A 16,429-nucleotide genomic window follows, 5' to 3' on the forward strand; every position below is an offset into this window, starting at 1 on the left:
TTGTGCAGTGAGTACAGAGTATACTTGCACAAAGCATGAACTCTGTGTTCCATCTGAAGAATTATTTTATCCCATAGGGTTATTTTGGGGATACTACGAATTATATTATTGGTCTCTGGTATAGACAAATTAAGGGCTTCCCAGGTGGCACTAGTGGTAAAGAACCTTCCTGATGGTGCAGGAAATTAAGAGATGCAGGTTTAAACCCAGGGTTGGGAAGATTCCCTGGAGGAGGGCATGGCAACCCACTCTAGTATTCTTACCAGGAGAATCCCATGGACAGAGAAGCCTGGTGGGCTGTGGTTCATAGGGTCTCAAAGAGTTGGACACGACTGAAGCGGCTTTGCACACACACACATAAGCAAATTAACATATTCCATAAGAAGTACATTTAATTCTTTGAGAACTGATATTATAATCTGCTTTTAGCCTGTCGATATAAAAAAAATAATACATTATTTTCTCTTTTCCAGAAAATGCAAAAGACATCATCATGATATATGAAGGAGATGCTGAGGAATGGGCTCTGTACTTGAGCGAAGTTTTCTCACATGTTGTGAAAACGGAAGCAACCCTTTTATATTGCTTGGAGAATTGCTCTCTTCGGGATTTGGAATTGCTGAATTTAAACTCCTATAAGTGCAAGCTTTTGATATTATCAAATAGCCTGCTTGAAAACCTATCTCCAAAGAAAGGTCAATTTCTGAAAAACATACTTCATTCACCAGAAAGTGTGGTCACTCTGCTGTGTGGGATGAAGAGTTCAGATCAACTCTACAAATTATTAAATATCTCTCGAAGCAGATGGGAGATCTCAACTGAGCAGGAGCCTGAAGACTACATCTCTGTAATTGAGAGTATCATATTCGGAGGTAGCGTTGCCAAATCTTATTTGTTTGTTTTTATTTGTTTATTTTTTTTAATTAAAAAATTGAAATTTTTTTTTGAACCAATGAATACTTGACAGTGGAACCAAAGAAAAGAGAAAGGAAATCCAACTTCATTTAACAGTGTATTATACTTTCCTCAAAATTCATGAAGATTCTTAGTTTTAGCTTTATTCCAGACAAGGTTTATCAGTTGTTCAAAAAATGGTTTATAAACACATACCTTGGGGCAGCTTGCAGGAGATCATACTTTGTAGAACAATATGCTAGGTTATATGTCAGTTTGGTTCTGGAAACTGCTTTCTTAGTTAACTAGTGAGGTTTGAGTTAATATTGTCTACCCGAGTATTAGCAGACAGTAGTAGTCAGTGGCAGTCGAAGGTTTGAAGGTCTGGGTTAGAACTGCAGAATTTTCATTCTGCTGATAATTGTATGATATCATTTCTATGGTAAGAAATACTGTTATCTTTGTTATCATTGAAACATTGAATTAATGGGGCAGAACATAAGGACCTGTTTATTAATTAATTACATTTTAATATGATAGTTAAAACTCAGAAGCTTCCTAGTGTTAAAGCTTCTCCCTGGCCCAGGGCTTCAGCCTTGATGTGGGAGGGGTACTGTGCTCAGCTGGTCCCATGGTTTTCTTACCTTGCGTATGCCTTTAACTTCCAGTGTTCCAGTTACGGTTTTCTTTCCTCCAGAGAAGTTCTGGTGTCCTTATTTTCTAAGGCCATATCAGATATTAAGTGCTGGCACTTCTTGGAGCATATTTCTAGGCTCGCTGGAGCTCCCCTCATTCCCTGGGGACATCTCTCACCATTTCCTCTCCTCTAAGCTCCTAACTATGGTGGTCCATCCCATATACATTCTTAATATTAATTTCTCCAGCTTCCTCATATGTCTCTTTTGATCAAAAACCCTAAGCTATCTCCTGCTGGCCCTTTCTCCCACTTGGCCCACATCTGTGTGTAAACTCATTCATTTTTCTTTTTCCCTAACAAACCCTGGGCACACATGCCATTCCCCATGAAGTTATCATCATCCTGCTCTCAGAGCGGCCCTGCACCGCAGCCTCTTGCCTTTAGTCATTTCCAAACATGGGTCGAGCACAATTCTTGGTGCTCTTCAAAGTCAGAGGACACCTATCCCAAAAGCTTTGCTGAAACCCCTCGTCCCTGTGCGGGAGGATGGTAATAACCCATGGAGGATGGTGGGACTCACAGAACATCAAAAACTCTCTTTTAAAAAAATCTTCTCCCTGTTTTCCAGCAGGAAAGAAGCTGGAAAATAGGGATTCCACACTTTTTAAGCCTTGTTTTTGGCAACACACTCCAGTATTCTTGCCTGGAAAATTCCATGGACAAAGGAGCCTGGATGGGCTACAATCTGTGGGGTCACAAAAGAGTCAGACACAACTGAGCGACTAAGCAACAGCAAAGCCTCGTTTTGGTTATCTGTTGTTGCATAACAAGTTATCTTCAGATTTAGCGACTTCAGACGTGATGCTGTCATAGTTTCTGTGGCTGAGGAATCTAGGAGCCACTTAGCTGGGAGGTTCTCGATCAGGAGCTGTCCAGAGGTTGCAGTAGAGCTGTCTTGGAGCTGTAAGTCACCTGAAGCCTCCAGTGTTCACTTGGGGAGGATTTGCTTCCAACAGGTGCTTACTTTGTTGGCAAGTTTGTTAATGTTTTTTAACCAACTCTTAGATGGAAATCACCTCTAGTAGATTCCTGAGCAAAGGCCCTTGGAAGAAATGCGCCTGAAATATTGCACATTCCAAAGCATTTGTCTCTTGCCTTATACATGAAGTACAGTTTGACTGAGAACCCTGTAGCTCTTCTTTCTTCTAGCATTGGAGAATTTAGGGAATTCTTATTTGCCTGGCTGACTAAAGGTTTCTTTCTATGTGAAGTCTAGTGACTTTACTAGAAAGTTATCCTTCTGCTTAGTGTTCTGGACTATTTTGCCCAGGTTAGTTTTTGTTTTAGCTTTCCTTTTTCTTTTTTTGGGGGGAGGGGGCTCTTTTCCACAAAACATAGATTCAGTATTCTTTTTATTTCAGGCCTAATTTCTTGGCTTCTGTCTTTAAATATTTGCTCTATCTTATTATTATGATTTTCTTTTTCAGAGATTCCTTTTATATGTGTGTTTGATTTATTTTGTCTTAATATACTCTATGATTTCTAATTATTTTTGATTCTTTATTAATATCAGTTTATTAATATTTAGCTTGTATTCATCATTTCAGTCCTTAATACATTCTTATATTTTCTGTACTCTCTCTTCCCCTGTATTATTTCAAGTTTCTTCTTCATTTTTATATTGCTTTACTTCTTTCATTTTAACATTTGGTTGAACACTGGACGTTTACAATGAATTTCTTGTTCTTATCTTCTCCTTAACACCTTGTATTTTTCCATTGTATAATTGTTTCAAAAGTGTGATCATAATTTATTACATTTTAAAAATTCATGGAAAAACGCTTGGTCACAATTTTCTACTTTTATGGCAATTGTGATTTTAGTATGTGATTCTTTATGTGCAGTTGGTTTGCTCCTTCTCTCATAGTTACCTTCATATGGATCCTGTGCTGGTCCAGTTTTTCTTTTGTATCACTGAACAAAGGGAGTTTTTCTTGGTCTAGCCAATGAAGATAAAGAATGTGGGTTTTGTTGTTTGTTCCTCCCCACCCCCACAATGAAAGACTTTTCTTTGTTTTCACAGACATAGACTGCTTTCTACAGATTTGTCTTTTCTGTATAGTTTTTCATTTAGCCTCACTTTTTCTGCTTTTTGGAACCAAACCACTTCCACAGATGCTTCTACCTGAAACTGTTGCCTCATGTCTACAATATAGAAAGGCATGGCCTCTAGCCTTAGAGAAAGCTGTGTTTGTTAGCTCGTTTTGAAATCTAATTTTGGAACCATTCTGTTGACCTGGAGGTCTAAGACATCACTGTTTGCTGTTTTCAATGAATAGGACATTTGTATAATTGTTTCTCATTGTCTATGTTTTGGGATGATTTGCAGGAATAAAAAGGGGGAAATGTTGACCCTACACTATGCTTTTCAATCTGGCAGTCCTCTAATATCTAATAATCTGTTACTTTTTATTTTTGTTTATTATTCCCCAAGTACCTTTTGTATTTTTAGTTGAAAAGAAAAAATACTGCAATTGGAAATGGTAAAACATTTATTACAGTAAAATATACATAAGAACATAAGATGCAACTAATTTCATGCCAATTGTCTCCTCTGATACAGAGGAACACTAAAAATCTGTGGCAAAATTTTGAGTGGTTTTCCACACCCATTATTTTTACTTCCTTGAAGAATTCAAACAGTATTGGCCACTTATATTATGATATCACTATTGTGTGAAAATGTTGGGGCATACCTTATTGTTGTTTCAGTTGTTTTGCTTTATGATGAGTACCATTGAGTGGCTATGTCAACTATATTTTCAAATTGTATTCCCATTGATATTTGATAGGAAAAAATCTTATAGCTTATGGACAACATAGGACTATTTTTTAAGACATTGTTAGCTCTCATCCTCCCATAGTCAGCTTTTACACTGATTTCTTATCATAGCTTCAGTTCAGTTCAGTTTAGTCGTTCAGTTGTGTCTGACTCTTTGTGACCCAATGAACTGCAACACACCAGGCCTCCTTGTCCATCACCAATTCCCAGAGTCCACCCAAACTCATGTCCATTGATTCCACCCAAACTCATGTCCATTGAGTCGATGATGCCATCCAACCATCTCATGCTCTGTCGCCCCTTCCCCTCCTGCCCTCATTCTTTCCCAGCTTCAGGGTCTTTTCCAATGAGTCAGTTCTTTGCATCAGGTGGCCAAAGTATTGGAGTTTCAGCTTCAACATCAGTCCTTCCAATGAACACTCAGGACTGATCTCCTCCAGGATGGACTGGTTGGATCTCCTTGCAGTCCAAGCGACTCTCAAGAGTCTTCTCTAACACCACAGTTCAAAAGCATCAATTCTTCAGCGCTCAGCTTTCTTTATAGTCCAACTCTCACATCCATACATGACTACCAGAAAAACCATAGCCTTGACTAAAAGGACCTTTGTTGGCAAGGCAATGTCTCTGCTTTTTAATATACTGTCTAGGTTGGTCATAACTTTCCTTCCAAGGAGTAAGCGTCTTTTAATTTCATGGCTGCAATCACCATCTGCAGTGATTTTGGAGCCCTAAAAAATAAAGTCTGACACTGTTTCCACCGTTTCCACCATTTCCCTATCTATTTCCCATGAAGTGATGCGACCAGATGCCATGATCTTAGTTTTCTGAATGTTGAACTTTAAGCCAACTTTTTCACTCTTCTCTTTCACTTTCACCAAGAGGCTCTTTAGTTCTTCTTCACTTTATGCCATAAGGGTGGTGTCATCTGCATATCTGAGGTTATTGATATTTCTCCCGGCAATCTTGATTCCAGCTTGTAATTCTTCCAGCCCAATATTTCTCATAGTGTACTCTGCATATAAGTTAAATAAGCAGGGTGACAGTATACAGCCTTGACATACTCCTTTTCCTATTTGGAACCAGTCTGTTGTTCCATGTCCAGTTCTATAATAGCTTAGATGTACCTAAAAAGTAGTAAATATAATAATATTGTGTGAAAAAAGACATTCAAAGATAAATTTGCCTGAAATATAAGCATGCAGTCAAAATACTGATCGATAAGCAATTGTCTAACCATGCCTAAAATAACTTTATGTATTGGTTGAGTCACTTGAAAAAATTGGTATTAATTGCTGTGGTCTATGCAATAATAATTTGTTTTAGTAAACCGCTTGAAATTTGTGCTAAATTATTTTTGTTATCTGTTGCCATTTGTGTTGTACACATAAAGTCTGTTTTTTTAAAAAATGGGTTAATTAGAACGAAAGATGTGGAATTCAATTTTAGCGTCCTTTTTCTACTTCCCTTCTATGCCATAGAGAATTATACAGGAAGAAAGGATAATAATTAAAAAAAGCCAGAAAAGTCCTGGAAATAATTGCATGTTCTAATATATTCACATAAGAAAGACAAATCAGAGGAAATTTTATAAAACTTAATGAAAGAGAAAGATATTTTATAATTAATCAAGACACTGGAAAACTTTTTAATGTTAAAATTATGAAAAAAGATACAGTAATTCATGTTTAATATGAGTGTTTTATTTCTATTTTACAAATGAAGAAATCTTAATTTCCTGTCTCCTTCATTCACAAACTGGGAATAATACAAACCTGTGTATGTTTTCCACACTTTCTGAGTGTTACCATTATGTATTTTGCTGCTTATGAATCCTTTTCTTAAAAGGGTGTGTACCCATTCCTGTGATCCCAGCTCATCTACTGGGTCACCTGCCTCTCTTTCTCTTTCTTCTTATATCTTTTAAGCATTCTGGCTTGTTATCAACAGTTGAGTCAGCTCTCTCTAACCTTTATTTTATCATATTTTATATTTATATGAAAATATGATGTTCCTAGTTTTTTCGTATTTATCATACTTTCTTCATGTTGAATTATGGATGTACTAGTAATGGGAGAGCTGCTGATACTTTCGTGAACAACTTTAACATTTTGATTTTGTTGTCATATTACCAAACCAAGGATTTCAGACATTTAACTTTGATAATGTAAAATAGGGATCATTAAATTATGAACAGCAGTAAACAGTAGACTTGTTGGAGAAACAAAACAGGAAAAATAATAATGCCACAATGCATTGAAATAAATCATGCAGAAGCATGTTATTCTGTCCTCTCATCTGAGCTATGTATTGCTGCAGAAGCTCTGGTTTGTTGGTCAGTGAGGTCTCGTGGCCTTCAAATGAAGTCCATCCATTTTACATGGCCTTTTAGCTCCACAAAAGCATGGCACTAACATAGATGTTCAGGCCATTTCTGTCATTACCATTAGTATAGGCATGTGCAGTACACTAGGATAATTGCATCACCTTCCATTGAACACAGTCTCCCATTTCTGTCTTAACACCATTGCTCTTATGCTGCCTTCTTTATGTGGAGTTGCTTTCCCCATATTTTTTATTGAAATCCTAGCCATCCTTCAAGATTCATTGAAAAGCTGCTTTATTAATGAATTCATCTCAGATCTTTTCTACTTGAAAATATACTCCTCATCTCTAATTCTTTTAAATTTTTATTACTGCTTATTTATAACTCTCATCATATTCTTTGTAATTATTTTTGACAATTTCTTCTCCTCATTATTTTCTGTTTCTAAAATGTAATGCTGCTCTCTTTCTAAAATATTTCAGCATTTTGAATATCGAAAAAAATAGAAGAATACAAATTGTGTTTCTAAGTTTATAAATGTTTACTGGTGCAGTCGAGTTTCACTTTGTTGATGATGAATGAGTTTATTGTGGTATTTCTGTCAAGATTACAAAATCTGAAATTTGGAAGAGTAAAGATGGCAGTGTAGGAAAATCCTAAATTTACCTTTTGCCATAGATCAAGCACATCTATTAATACAACTGTATTTGGAATAGTTCCCTAAGAAAGGGACCTGAAAACTGGATGAACAACAAAGGGTAAAAGGATTGTACACTTGACTCAACAGGGAATATGTACAAGAAAACTATAGAACTGTAGGAAATAGAACCTGCTTATAAAGGGCTCCCACACAACACACTTGATATGAAAACCAGTACAGAAATACCAGATTGAAAAGCATATGGTCCATAGGAGAGGGGACCCACTTACTAATCTTGAAGCATCTGAAGCATCTGCCAGGGAGGCAGGAACCAGTTGAGATGCTCCCCAGAGACTAAGACACTGGCAGGAGACTTTTTTGTGTGGGGGTGGTCTCAGGCTACCTTCCTAATGCTGTCACTGGTAGTTGCCATTTTTTAATTCTCCCTCCAACCTGTCACCGCAGCAGGCATGCCCTAGTGAAAGCCACACCTACTCCTGTGCCTCAGCTGAGCCTTGAAGCCAGGCCAGAGCTATCTCTGCCCACCAGTGTGCTATGGCCGTTGGGCTGTACCCCAGCAAGACTTAGTAGATATATATATTGAACATTCCTTTCAAAAGCATCAGAATGAGCATTTTTTTCAAGAGCACATAAAACAGTCTCAAGAACAGATTACATGTTAGGTCATAAAGTTTCTATAAGTAGAATGAAATCATATCAAGCATCTTCTCCAATCATAATAGTAGGAAACTAGAAATCAATCATAAGAAAAAAACCCACAAAAATGTGGAGCGTAAACAGCATGCTATTGAACAATCAATGGGTCATCAAAGATATCAAAGGAGATTATGACATGTATCCTAGAGATAAATGAAAACAGAAATAGAATATATCAAAATCTATGGGGTGCAGCAAAAATGCCTCTAAGAAGGAAGTCCACAGCAGTATAGGCCTACATCAGAAAGCAAGAAGAATCCCCAATAAACAATCTAACTCTACAAAAGGAATCAGAAAAAAAGCAAATAAAACCCAAAATTAGTAGAAGGAAGAAAATAATATCAGAGAAATATATTAGAGACAAAAAGCAATAGAAAAGATCAATGAAACAAAGAACTAGTTCTTTGAAATAATAAGCAAAATCAACAAATATTAGATAGACTAACCAGGAAAGAGAAAAAGACCTCATATAAATAAAATCAGAAATGAAACAGAAGTTAGAAGATCCACAAAGGATCCACAAAGGATCATGAGGCTACCACAATTATATGCCAAGAAATTGAACCACTCAAAAGAAATGGATAAATTCCTAGAAACATACAATCTTTCAAGGCTGAATCAGAAAGAAATAGAAAATCTAAATAGACTGATTACTAGTAAGGAAGTTGAAACTATGTTAAAAAGCCCAGGACTGATATGTTTCACCAAAATCACCAATACTGATGAATTCTGTAAAACACTGAAAGAAGATTTTGTACTTATCCATTTTGAACTCTTCTAAAAAATTTTAGGGGCAGGAAACCTTCAAAAGACAATTTACAAAGCCAGCATTACCCTGACACCAAAACCAGACAATGACACCACAAACAAAGAGAAAATTACAGGCCAATATCCTTAATGAATATGAATGCAAAAATCATCAACAAAACATTAGCAAAATTAATCCAACAATACATTAAAAGGATGATACACCATGATCAAGAGGGATTTATCCCAGAAATGCAAAGATGGTCCAGTATCTCTCTGATCCAATATCCAAATTATCCAACATGACACGTTACATTAACAAAATGAAGGTTAGATTTATATGGTCATTTCAATAGGTTCAGAAAAACCAGTTGACAAAGCTCAAAATATATTTATGATAAAAATTCTAAACAAAATGTGTTGAGAGAGAGCATATCTCAATATAATAAAGGTCATACATGATAAACTTTTAGTAGCAGCACACTCAACGGTGAAAATCTGAACCCTTTCCCTCTAAGATTAGGAACAAGATAAGTATGCCTCTCTTGCCACTTTTATTCAACATAGTTTTTGAAATTCTGGCCTCAGATTTAGGCAAGAAAAAGAAGTTATTCAAATAAGAAAGGGAGAAGTAAGACTGTCACACTTATTGATCACATAATGCTGTATGTAGAAAACCCTAAAAACTCCACCAAAAAACTGCTAGAACTAATTAATTAATTCAGCAAATTTCCAAGATATGTAACCAACGTACATATATCTGTGGTGTTTCTATACACTAATAAAGAACTATCAGAAAAATTAAGAAAACCATCCCATTTACAATTTCATCATAAGAATAAAATACTCAATATTTTAAATTTAACCAAGGAGGTGAAAGACCTGTACACTGAAAACTGTAAGACACTAATGAAGGAAATTAAGGAGACACAAATATATGAAACTATGTTCTTTACTTACAGATTGAAATAATTTCATAAACATGTCTGTACTACCCAAAGCAATCTACAGATGCATTACCATCCCTATTAAAGTGCCAATGATATATTTCACAGAACTAGAACAAATAATTCTAAAATTTGGATGGAGCCACTAAACATTCCAGATATAGTTCAAACAATACTGAGAAAGAAAAACAAAGCTAGACATATTACATTTGCTGACATCGAACTATATTACAAAGCTCTAATAATAAAGTCAGTGTGGTTCTGGCTCAAAATAGGCACAGATCGAAAAAACAGAATTGAGACCTCAGAAATAAACCTACATGTATATGGACAGTTAATTTATGGTAAGGAGCAAAGAACATACGATGGAGAAAGGATGGGTGGCTCGGTGGTGAAGAATACACCTGCCAATGTAGGAGACGCGGGTTTGACCCCTGAGTTGGGAAGATCCCCTGGAGTAGGAACTGGCAACCCACTCCAGTATTTTTACCTGGTAAAATCCCATGGATAGAGGAGCCTGGACGGCTACAGTCCATGGTGTCACAAAGACTCAGACATGACTGAGTGACTGAGCACACGGGTAGTAGATAGCAGCATTGCCCAATGTTCACTTCTCAGAGTTTTAAATTGTGAGATGATATGCAAGAGAATGTCCCTGTTAGGAAATATTTAGGAGTAATGGGGCGTGATGTCAACTGGCATGCATATGCCCAGCACACACATACACATAGACAGATACATCTATTTACAAAGATGTGTGTGTGTGTGTGTGTGTGTGTGATTCTTGGCTAAATATCTCCTATACAAATCTGTAGTTCTAAGAGATGAACAAAAGCAAAGTAAGCACATTCTAAGAGATGAACAAAAGTAAGCACATTCTAAGAGATTGATAAAAAGTAAAGTTGTGCATCTTTGAGAGGTGGTGGCTTTTGAAGGAGGACATAGTTCAGTGCATGCACTGTGCAGCTAGACCTAGTCACCCTGTAGGTAGCATTCGTGGAGCTTCCACATGTCTGTTTTGTATGTAATAATATAGCATTTTACTGCCATTCTTACTGTGGGATGGGGTTGGGGACGTCATCTGGCATGAAAAGTCGTGTTTCCTCTGTATTGTTTACTGACTTTTTTCTTCTCCATATTATTTTAGCCCTTTATGTCAAAGACCATGTCTTATGTCTTATACTCTGGTTTGTTGTATGCTGTGTCTCTTAGAAAACTTGAGTAGTTCAAAACCATAAAATGATGTTTAGGAATCATAAACTCCTGTTGAGTTTCTCCCCCAGATTTTCTGTGTAAGGTAAATGTTTAAAGGGGAAACTTACTATTGTCAATTAAGCAGATATTAAATAAATATATTTCCCACAGAAACCCTATTACACATGCCTCTGAGCCCAGGATAATAGGCATAGGGAAGAGCTGACTTAATAATACTGTCTACCTGATATTATTGTGGTGAGTCAATTATTTAATACATTTACAGGGCTTACAAGAGCTCCTGGCAAAGAGTCTATGCTCAATAAACATAAGCTGGTTTTATTACTTTTCTGTGTATTGATTAAATGAGAGGAAGAAAGAAAGGAAGGGAGGGAGGGAGAAATAGAGAGAGGGAAAAAGACAAAAGTAGAGAGGGGAAATAAGGGAGGAGGAGAGGGGAGGCCACATCTGAGACTGGGGGAGAGAGGCAGGGACTCTAGGACTGCAAATAGAGGCCAAGGTGTTATTGATTGGGCTAGAAAGAGAGATCAGAGATGTGAATGAAAAGTGCAAGGCTGAAAGAGTGTCAAGGAAAGAAGTGAGTCAAATATCAGGTAAAAAGTAAAAAATCTAGGAGAGGTTAGAGTTCAGGAAACAGGAAAACAAGTGGGAATTGAAGTAGGAAGAAACAGGAAAAGAAGAATTGATTTAAGTCACTAAGGCTGATAACAAAAAGTAGCTTCATTTATTTTGGAATTTACACCTACTCCTTGGGTGGCCCCAAGCCAATCAGCAGGTGAGGGCCTCAAGGCTTTGGGCTAGCTCAGAAAAAAGTACCTTCAGGGAATAGAAAGGAGGAGATCCGAGAGTTTCTGTTTCTATAGCTTGTCAAATAACAGCGTGATTTTCTCCCTAGACACATGTGGTAAATCTGGACAAAAGGATAAGTACGCTAGAAGCAAGCAGGAATTCTGTTTTTTCATGGTTCTAATTGTTCATTTTCACAATTTGATGTGTTTGGGCTTTCTCTAATATGATGAATGAATTGGAAGCACACTCCTGGTTTCTTAAGTATTTGTAGTTTTCAAAGTTTATTTATTAATTTTTTTTTTTTTTTTGGTAAGAAGTTACAAATGTTAAATTAAATGTACTGGTTTTATGAAGTAAAGGGAATCTTTTCAAATTGTTTCATTAAGGGAGCCTTCCTATATTGATCCAACTTTGTGTACTAGCAGGAGGAATAAATGCACATCATTATTCTCTGTGGCTCTCTCTCCATCTCTTATCAGACTGTTCAGAGTAGTGCAGAGGGGGCTGGCCAGAATGAGAGATACCTGGCTCCTTCTAGTTCCAATGAGTAAAATCTCTGGAAGTGAGTCATGAAAGAATAGCAGCGGCTGTAGAAATAAACATTAAATGAGATCCCCTGTGGCTAGTGAACTCTGAAGCTTAAGAACCACTGATCTGAACTAATTGTCTAATGAATATAATCTTTATTGATGGATAATTAAGCATCACTCAAAGAATTAGAAAGAGTGGCTTTGTGAAATTTAAATCAGTATCTCTCCTCTGTTGTTTGAAATAGTTGGAATGCACCTCAATTTATCTATCAATTGTATTGTCCACATATTAATAAATAGTGACTATTTGCAGAGGTTTGGGGTTCAGGTTTTGTTTAATAAATGCAATTAAAATGTTGTTCTATGAATATTATTTTGTACAAGTCTGCTGGTCCACAAGTTTTAGTTTGGGGCCATATGTGCTGGAAGAAAGTTGTGCTAATAGGATTTATGCATATAAAAGGTAATGCAGATTGTCTCCCCAGGGCAGTTGTACCAACTTACCTGATAGAAATGTAAGTTCTCAATGCTTCCTGATCCTCTTCAATGCTTGGTACACTCAGAGTTTTTAATTTTCAATTTAATGAATGTGAAAGTGTATTTCATCATAGATTTAACTTGCATATCCTGGTTACTAATTAGCATTTTCTCATATATTTGCACATGCATATATTCATAGATTTCAATCTCTAATTTTGTTCTACGAAATGCTTTACTCGTTTTGTCTTTTGGTTTATTGGATACTTTAAAAATATTTGGTTATATAGTTTACAAATATCTCCTCAGAGTTTGAGTTTGGGAGTTTTAAGTTTTTAACTTCCTTTTTGAGAGTTTTGATAAACAAACTCTTATTACAGTTAAGTGTATCAGTATTTTTTTTTTTGCTTACTATTTATTATATCCTGTCTAAGAAATCTTTACCTCTTAGGTCATACAGATATCTTCTGAAAACTGGAAACTTTTGACTTTCTCATTAAATCTGACATCCATCTCCATCTGGAATTAATTCTGTGTGCAATGTGAGGTTGGATGCCAGATTATTTTTTTCCATTATGAATTAATTATCTGTTCTTCGAATGTTTCAATTGAATATATTTAAGGGTTCTGCAGTCATTCAGGTTTTCTATTTGAGTCATTTTTGTTGTTTTATTTTTCTGAGAATTTGCTGATTTCACTGTTTTCAAAGCTTACCATTAAAAAATTGTTCATAACAATCCTTTATTTTTAAGTGCCCGCTCTATATAAAACTGTGTGCTCTCTTTATTTCTAGGATCGTTTATCGATGTTTGTTTCCTTTTGTTTTATATCAATTAATCTTCCCAAAAGTTTGTCAATTTTATTTTCCTTTCAAAGGAAAGGAAAAATCTTTTAAATTTAAAAATTATTTTCCATTCTATATTTTTCTATTTTAGTTATTTTTATATTATACATAATATTTCTTTTTTCTATTTCATTCCATTTTAAAAATACTTAGCTCATGGATATGTAATCTTTATATTTTTCCTTTCTATGAAGACATTTAAGGCTATAATTTCTCTTCAAGTACTTCTTCATTTTTACCCAACAGGTTCTCATAATGCTTTTCATTATTATTCAGTCCCATATGTTTTCTAATCTGATTTTGATTTATTTAGAAGTATTGCAAACAGAAGTGAAAGTGAAGTTGCTCAGTCGTGTCTGACTCTTTGTGACCCCGTGGACTGTAGCCTACCAGTCTCCTCTGTCCATGGGATTTTCCAGGCAAGGGTACGGGAGTGCATTGCCATTTCCTTCTCCAGGTTAGCTTCCCAACCCGGGGATCGAACCCAGGTCTCCCACACTGCACGTGATGCTTTACCATCTGAGCCACCAGGGAAGCCAAAAACAGAAATATGAGCTTTAATTTATTAGTACTTTTTCTGTTAGAGGATAGTTGCTTTACACTGTGTTGGTTTCTGCCATTCAGTGTCAACCAGTCATAAGCATACATATGTCCTGTCCTGCCTGAACCTCCCTCCCACTGCCCCCACTCCATCCCGCCTCTCTAGGTTGTCACAGAGCACGGAATTGAGCTCCCTGTGTTATATAGCAACTTTCTACTAGCTCTTTATTTGACACATGGTAATGTATATATTTCAGTGCTATTCTCTCAATTCATGTCCCCCCTTCTTCTTTCCCTTCTGTGTCCACAAGTTTAATTTATCTTCTGTCATTCACTTCTAAATTGTGTCATCAGAAAATATGGTCTCTATTATTCAGGTAGTTTTGAATTTATTGAGTTCTATTTAGGGTCTTGTATTTGACTAATTTTTTAGAAAAATCCATGTGTGCTCAAAAAGAAAGCTTATCTCTATATTTGGTATGCACTGTAATTTATGGCCATTAAACCAAATTTGTTATCTATATGGTAAAACTTTTTACATTCTTTTATTTTGAGCTATCTTTATATATGTGCTCTATCTTTACATACTCAGTGTATATTTCCTAAATGGTGCCTAGCTGGATTTTAAAACCCAGTGTTAGAATCATAGTCTTTTAATATATAATATTAAATATATATTAAATATATTTAAATAAACACTTAATATATAATATATAATTTAATATATAATAATATATTTATATTGATAATTGATATATTTATATATTTATATCTGATGCATATGGATTCAACTTTACCATCTTATTTATTGCTTTCATTTTGTTCCATTTTTTTCATGTTTCTCTTTTCTTTCATCTTTTTTTGCTTGTTTTTGGCTTGAGTCCCTCTCATTTTATTTGCATGCTACTTTATTCTTTCATAATATTCTAGAAATGTCTAGATATATACTTAACAAGTAAATTATTAATAATTACTTTTAGCTATTAAATATTATTTTATTATCTTTGCACTGAAAAATAAAAGCACCATTTATAATGTTTTAACTGTAATCATCTCCTTTCCAACTTTTCAGGATGATTTTTCTTTCTTAGCTTTTCCACATTTTTGATGTTTATAGAATCAATATTTGTTTAACTTAAACCATTGATTTATAATTTTCTTTGTATGCCATTCTTTCTTGCATCTTAAACTCTCTCCCTATCACTTTTTCCTCCCGTTTAGTATATATATCTTTAAAGATTCTCTTTAATGATCTCTGTTGGTAATAAACCATCTCAGTTTAAATTTGTGCAAAAATGTCAGATAGGCATCATTGTTGAAGATAGTCTCACTGGATAGAGATGTTCAGTTTTTTGTCAGTCCTTGAAAATATTATTCTACTGACATTTCACATCCATTTTGCTGTTGAGAAGTTGGCTACTTCACAGCCATTTGTCTGTTTTGAGTCTATTTTTCTCAATAACCAACTGTTAAGATCTTCTTGTTGTATGAATTTCTTCAGTTTTATACTGATGTGTCTAGACATGACCTTTTTAATTTATCCTGTGTGTAATTATTTGAGCTTCTTAGATCTGAGATTCCCTGTCTTTTCATAATCTGACAAAGCACTGATGCCTTTGAGTGTCTTCCCTCTTCTCTGTTCCTCCAGTTATCTCCTGCAACCTGATTAAGCACATGTATGACCTTCTCATTCTCTGTGTATCTCTTTCAAACCTGCCCTAATTTGTTCCTCTTCCTTCACTTTGTTCCTCTTGCTTCTTTCTACTTAATTTCTTCAGATTTATCTTTTGGATAACAGATTCTTCAGCTTTTCTCAGCTGTCTTTGAATTTTCATTGAGTTTTTAATTTCAGTTTTCACATGCAATTAGATTTTTCATTTCTTAGAGTTCCATTTGGGTGTTTGACCACAGCCGGGCCCATCTTAATGGTCTTTGATTTCTTTACAACCTCATTTTCTTATTAAAATGTCTTTAATTCTATTGACACTTATTTATATTTTTTTCTGAAAATAGTAATATGTGGATTGCTGGCCTTATTCCTTAAGACTTTTGTTCTTTCAATATTTTTTTCATTGTATCTGATGTAACATGGAACTCTATATAACTCCACTGAGACCTCATTTTAATGTAGTTTGCTTAAAAAAGAAAAAAGATTTAAGTCCGCTTCTGCCAGGAAGTTGAATTTCCACCTGGGATTACTTTAAACTAAATTTTTGGCTTGCAGTTTTTTGGCAGTTTTTAAGGTTGGCCCTGTGTAGGTCCAGCAACCAAGTAAATGCTCTTAGTT

The 16,429-nt window shown here is 35.4% G+C and overlaps 1 protein-coding gene across 4 annotated transcripts in view; it reads left to right on the forward strand.

Annotated features, from left to right (window-relative positions):
• Nucleotides 1-16,429, forward strand: part of BANK1 (B cell scaffold protein with ankyrin repeats 1) — a 309,895-nt gene that overhangs the window by 39,505 nt on the left and 253,961 nt on the right. For all 4 annotated transcript variants that reach the window (XM_043438794.1, XM_043438791.1, XM_043438793.1 and 1 more), the window contains exon 2: nucleotides 474-872. In XM_043438794.1, the coding sequence (XP_043294729.1) occupies nucleotides 494-872 (379 nt within the window). In that variant the 5' untranslated portion in view covers nucleotides 474-493. The remainder of the gene's footprint in view (nucleotides 1-473; nucleotides 873-16,429) is intronic.

Source organism: Cervus canadensis, chromosome 19 (genome assembly GCF_019320065.1).
Source record: "Cervus canadensis isolate Bull #8, Minnesota chromosome 19, ASM1932006v1, whole genome shotgun sequence".
NCBI classification, from domain to species: Eukaryota; Metazoa; Chordata; class Mammalia; order Artiodactyla; family Cervidae; genus Cervus; species Cervus canadensis.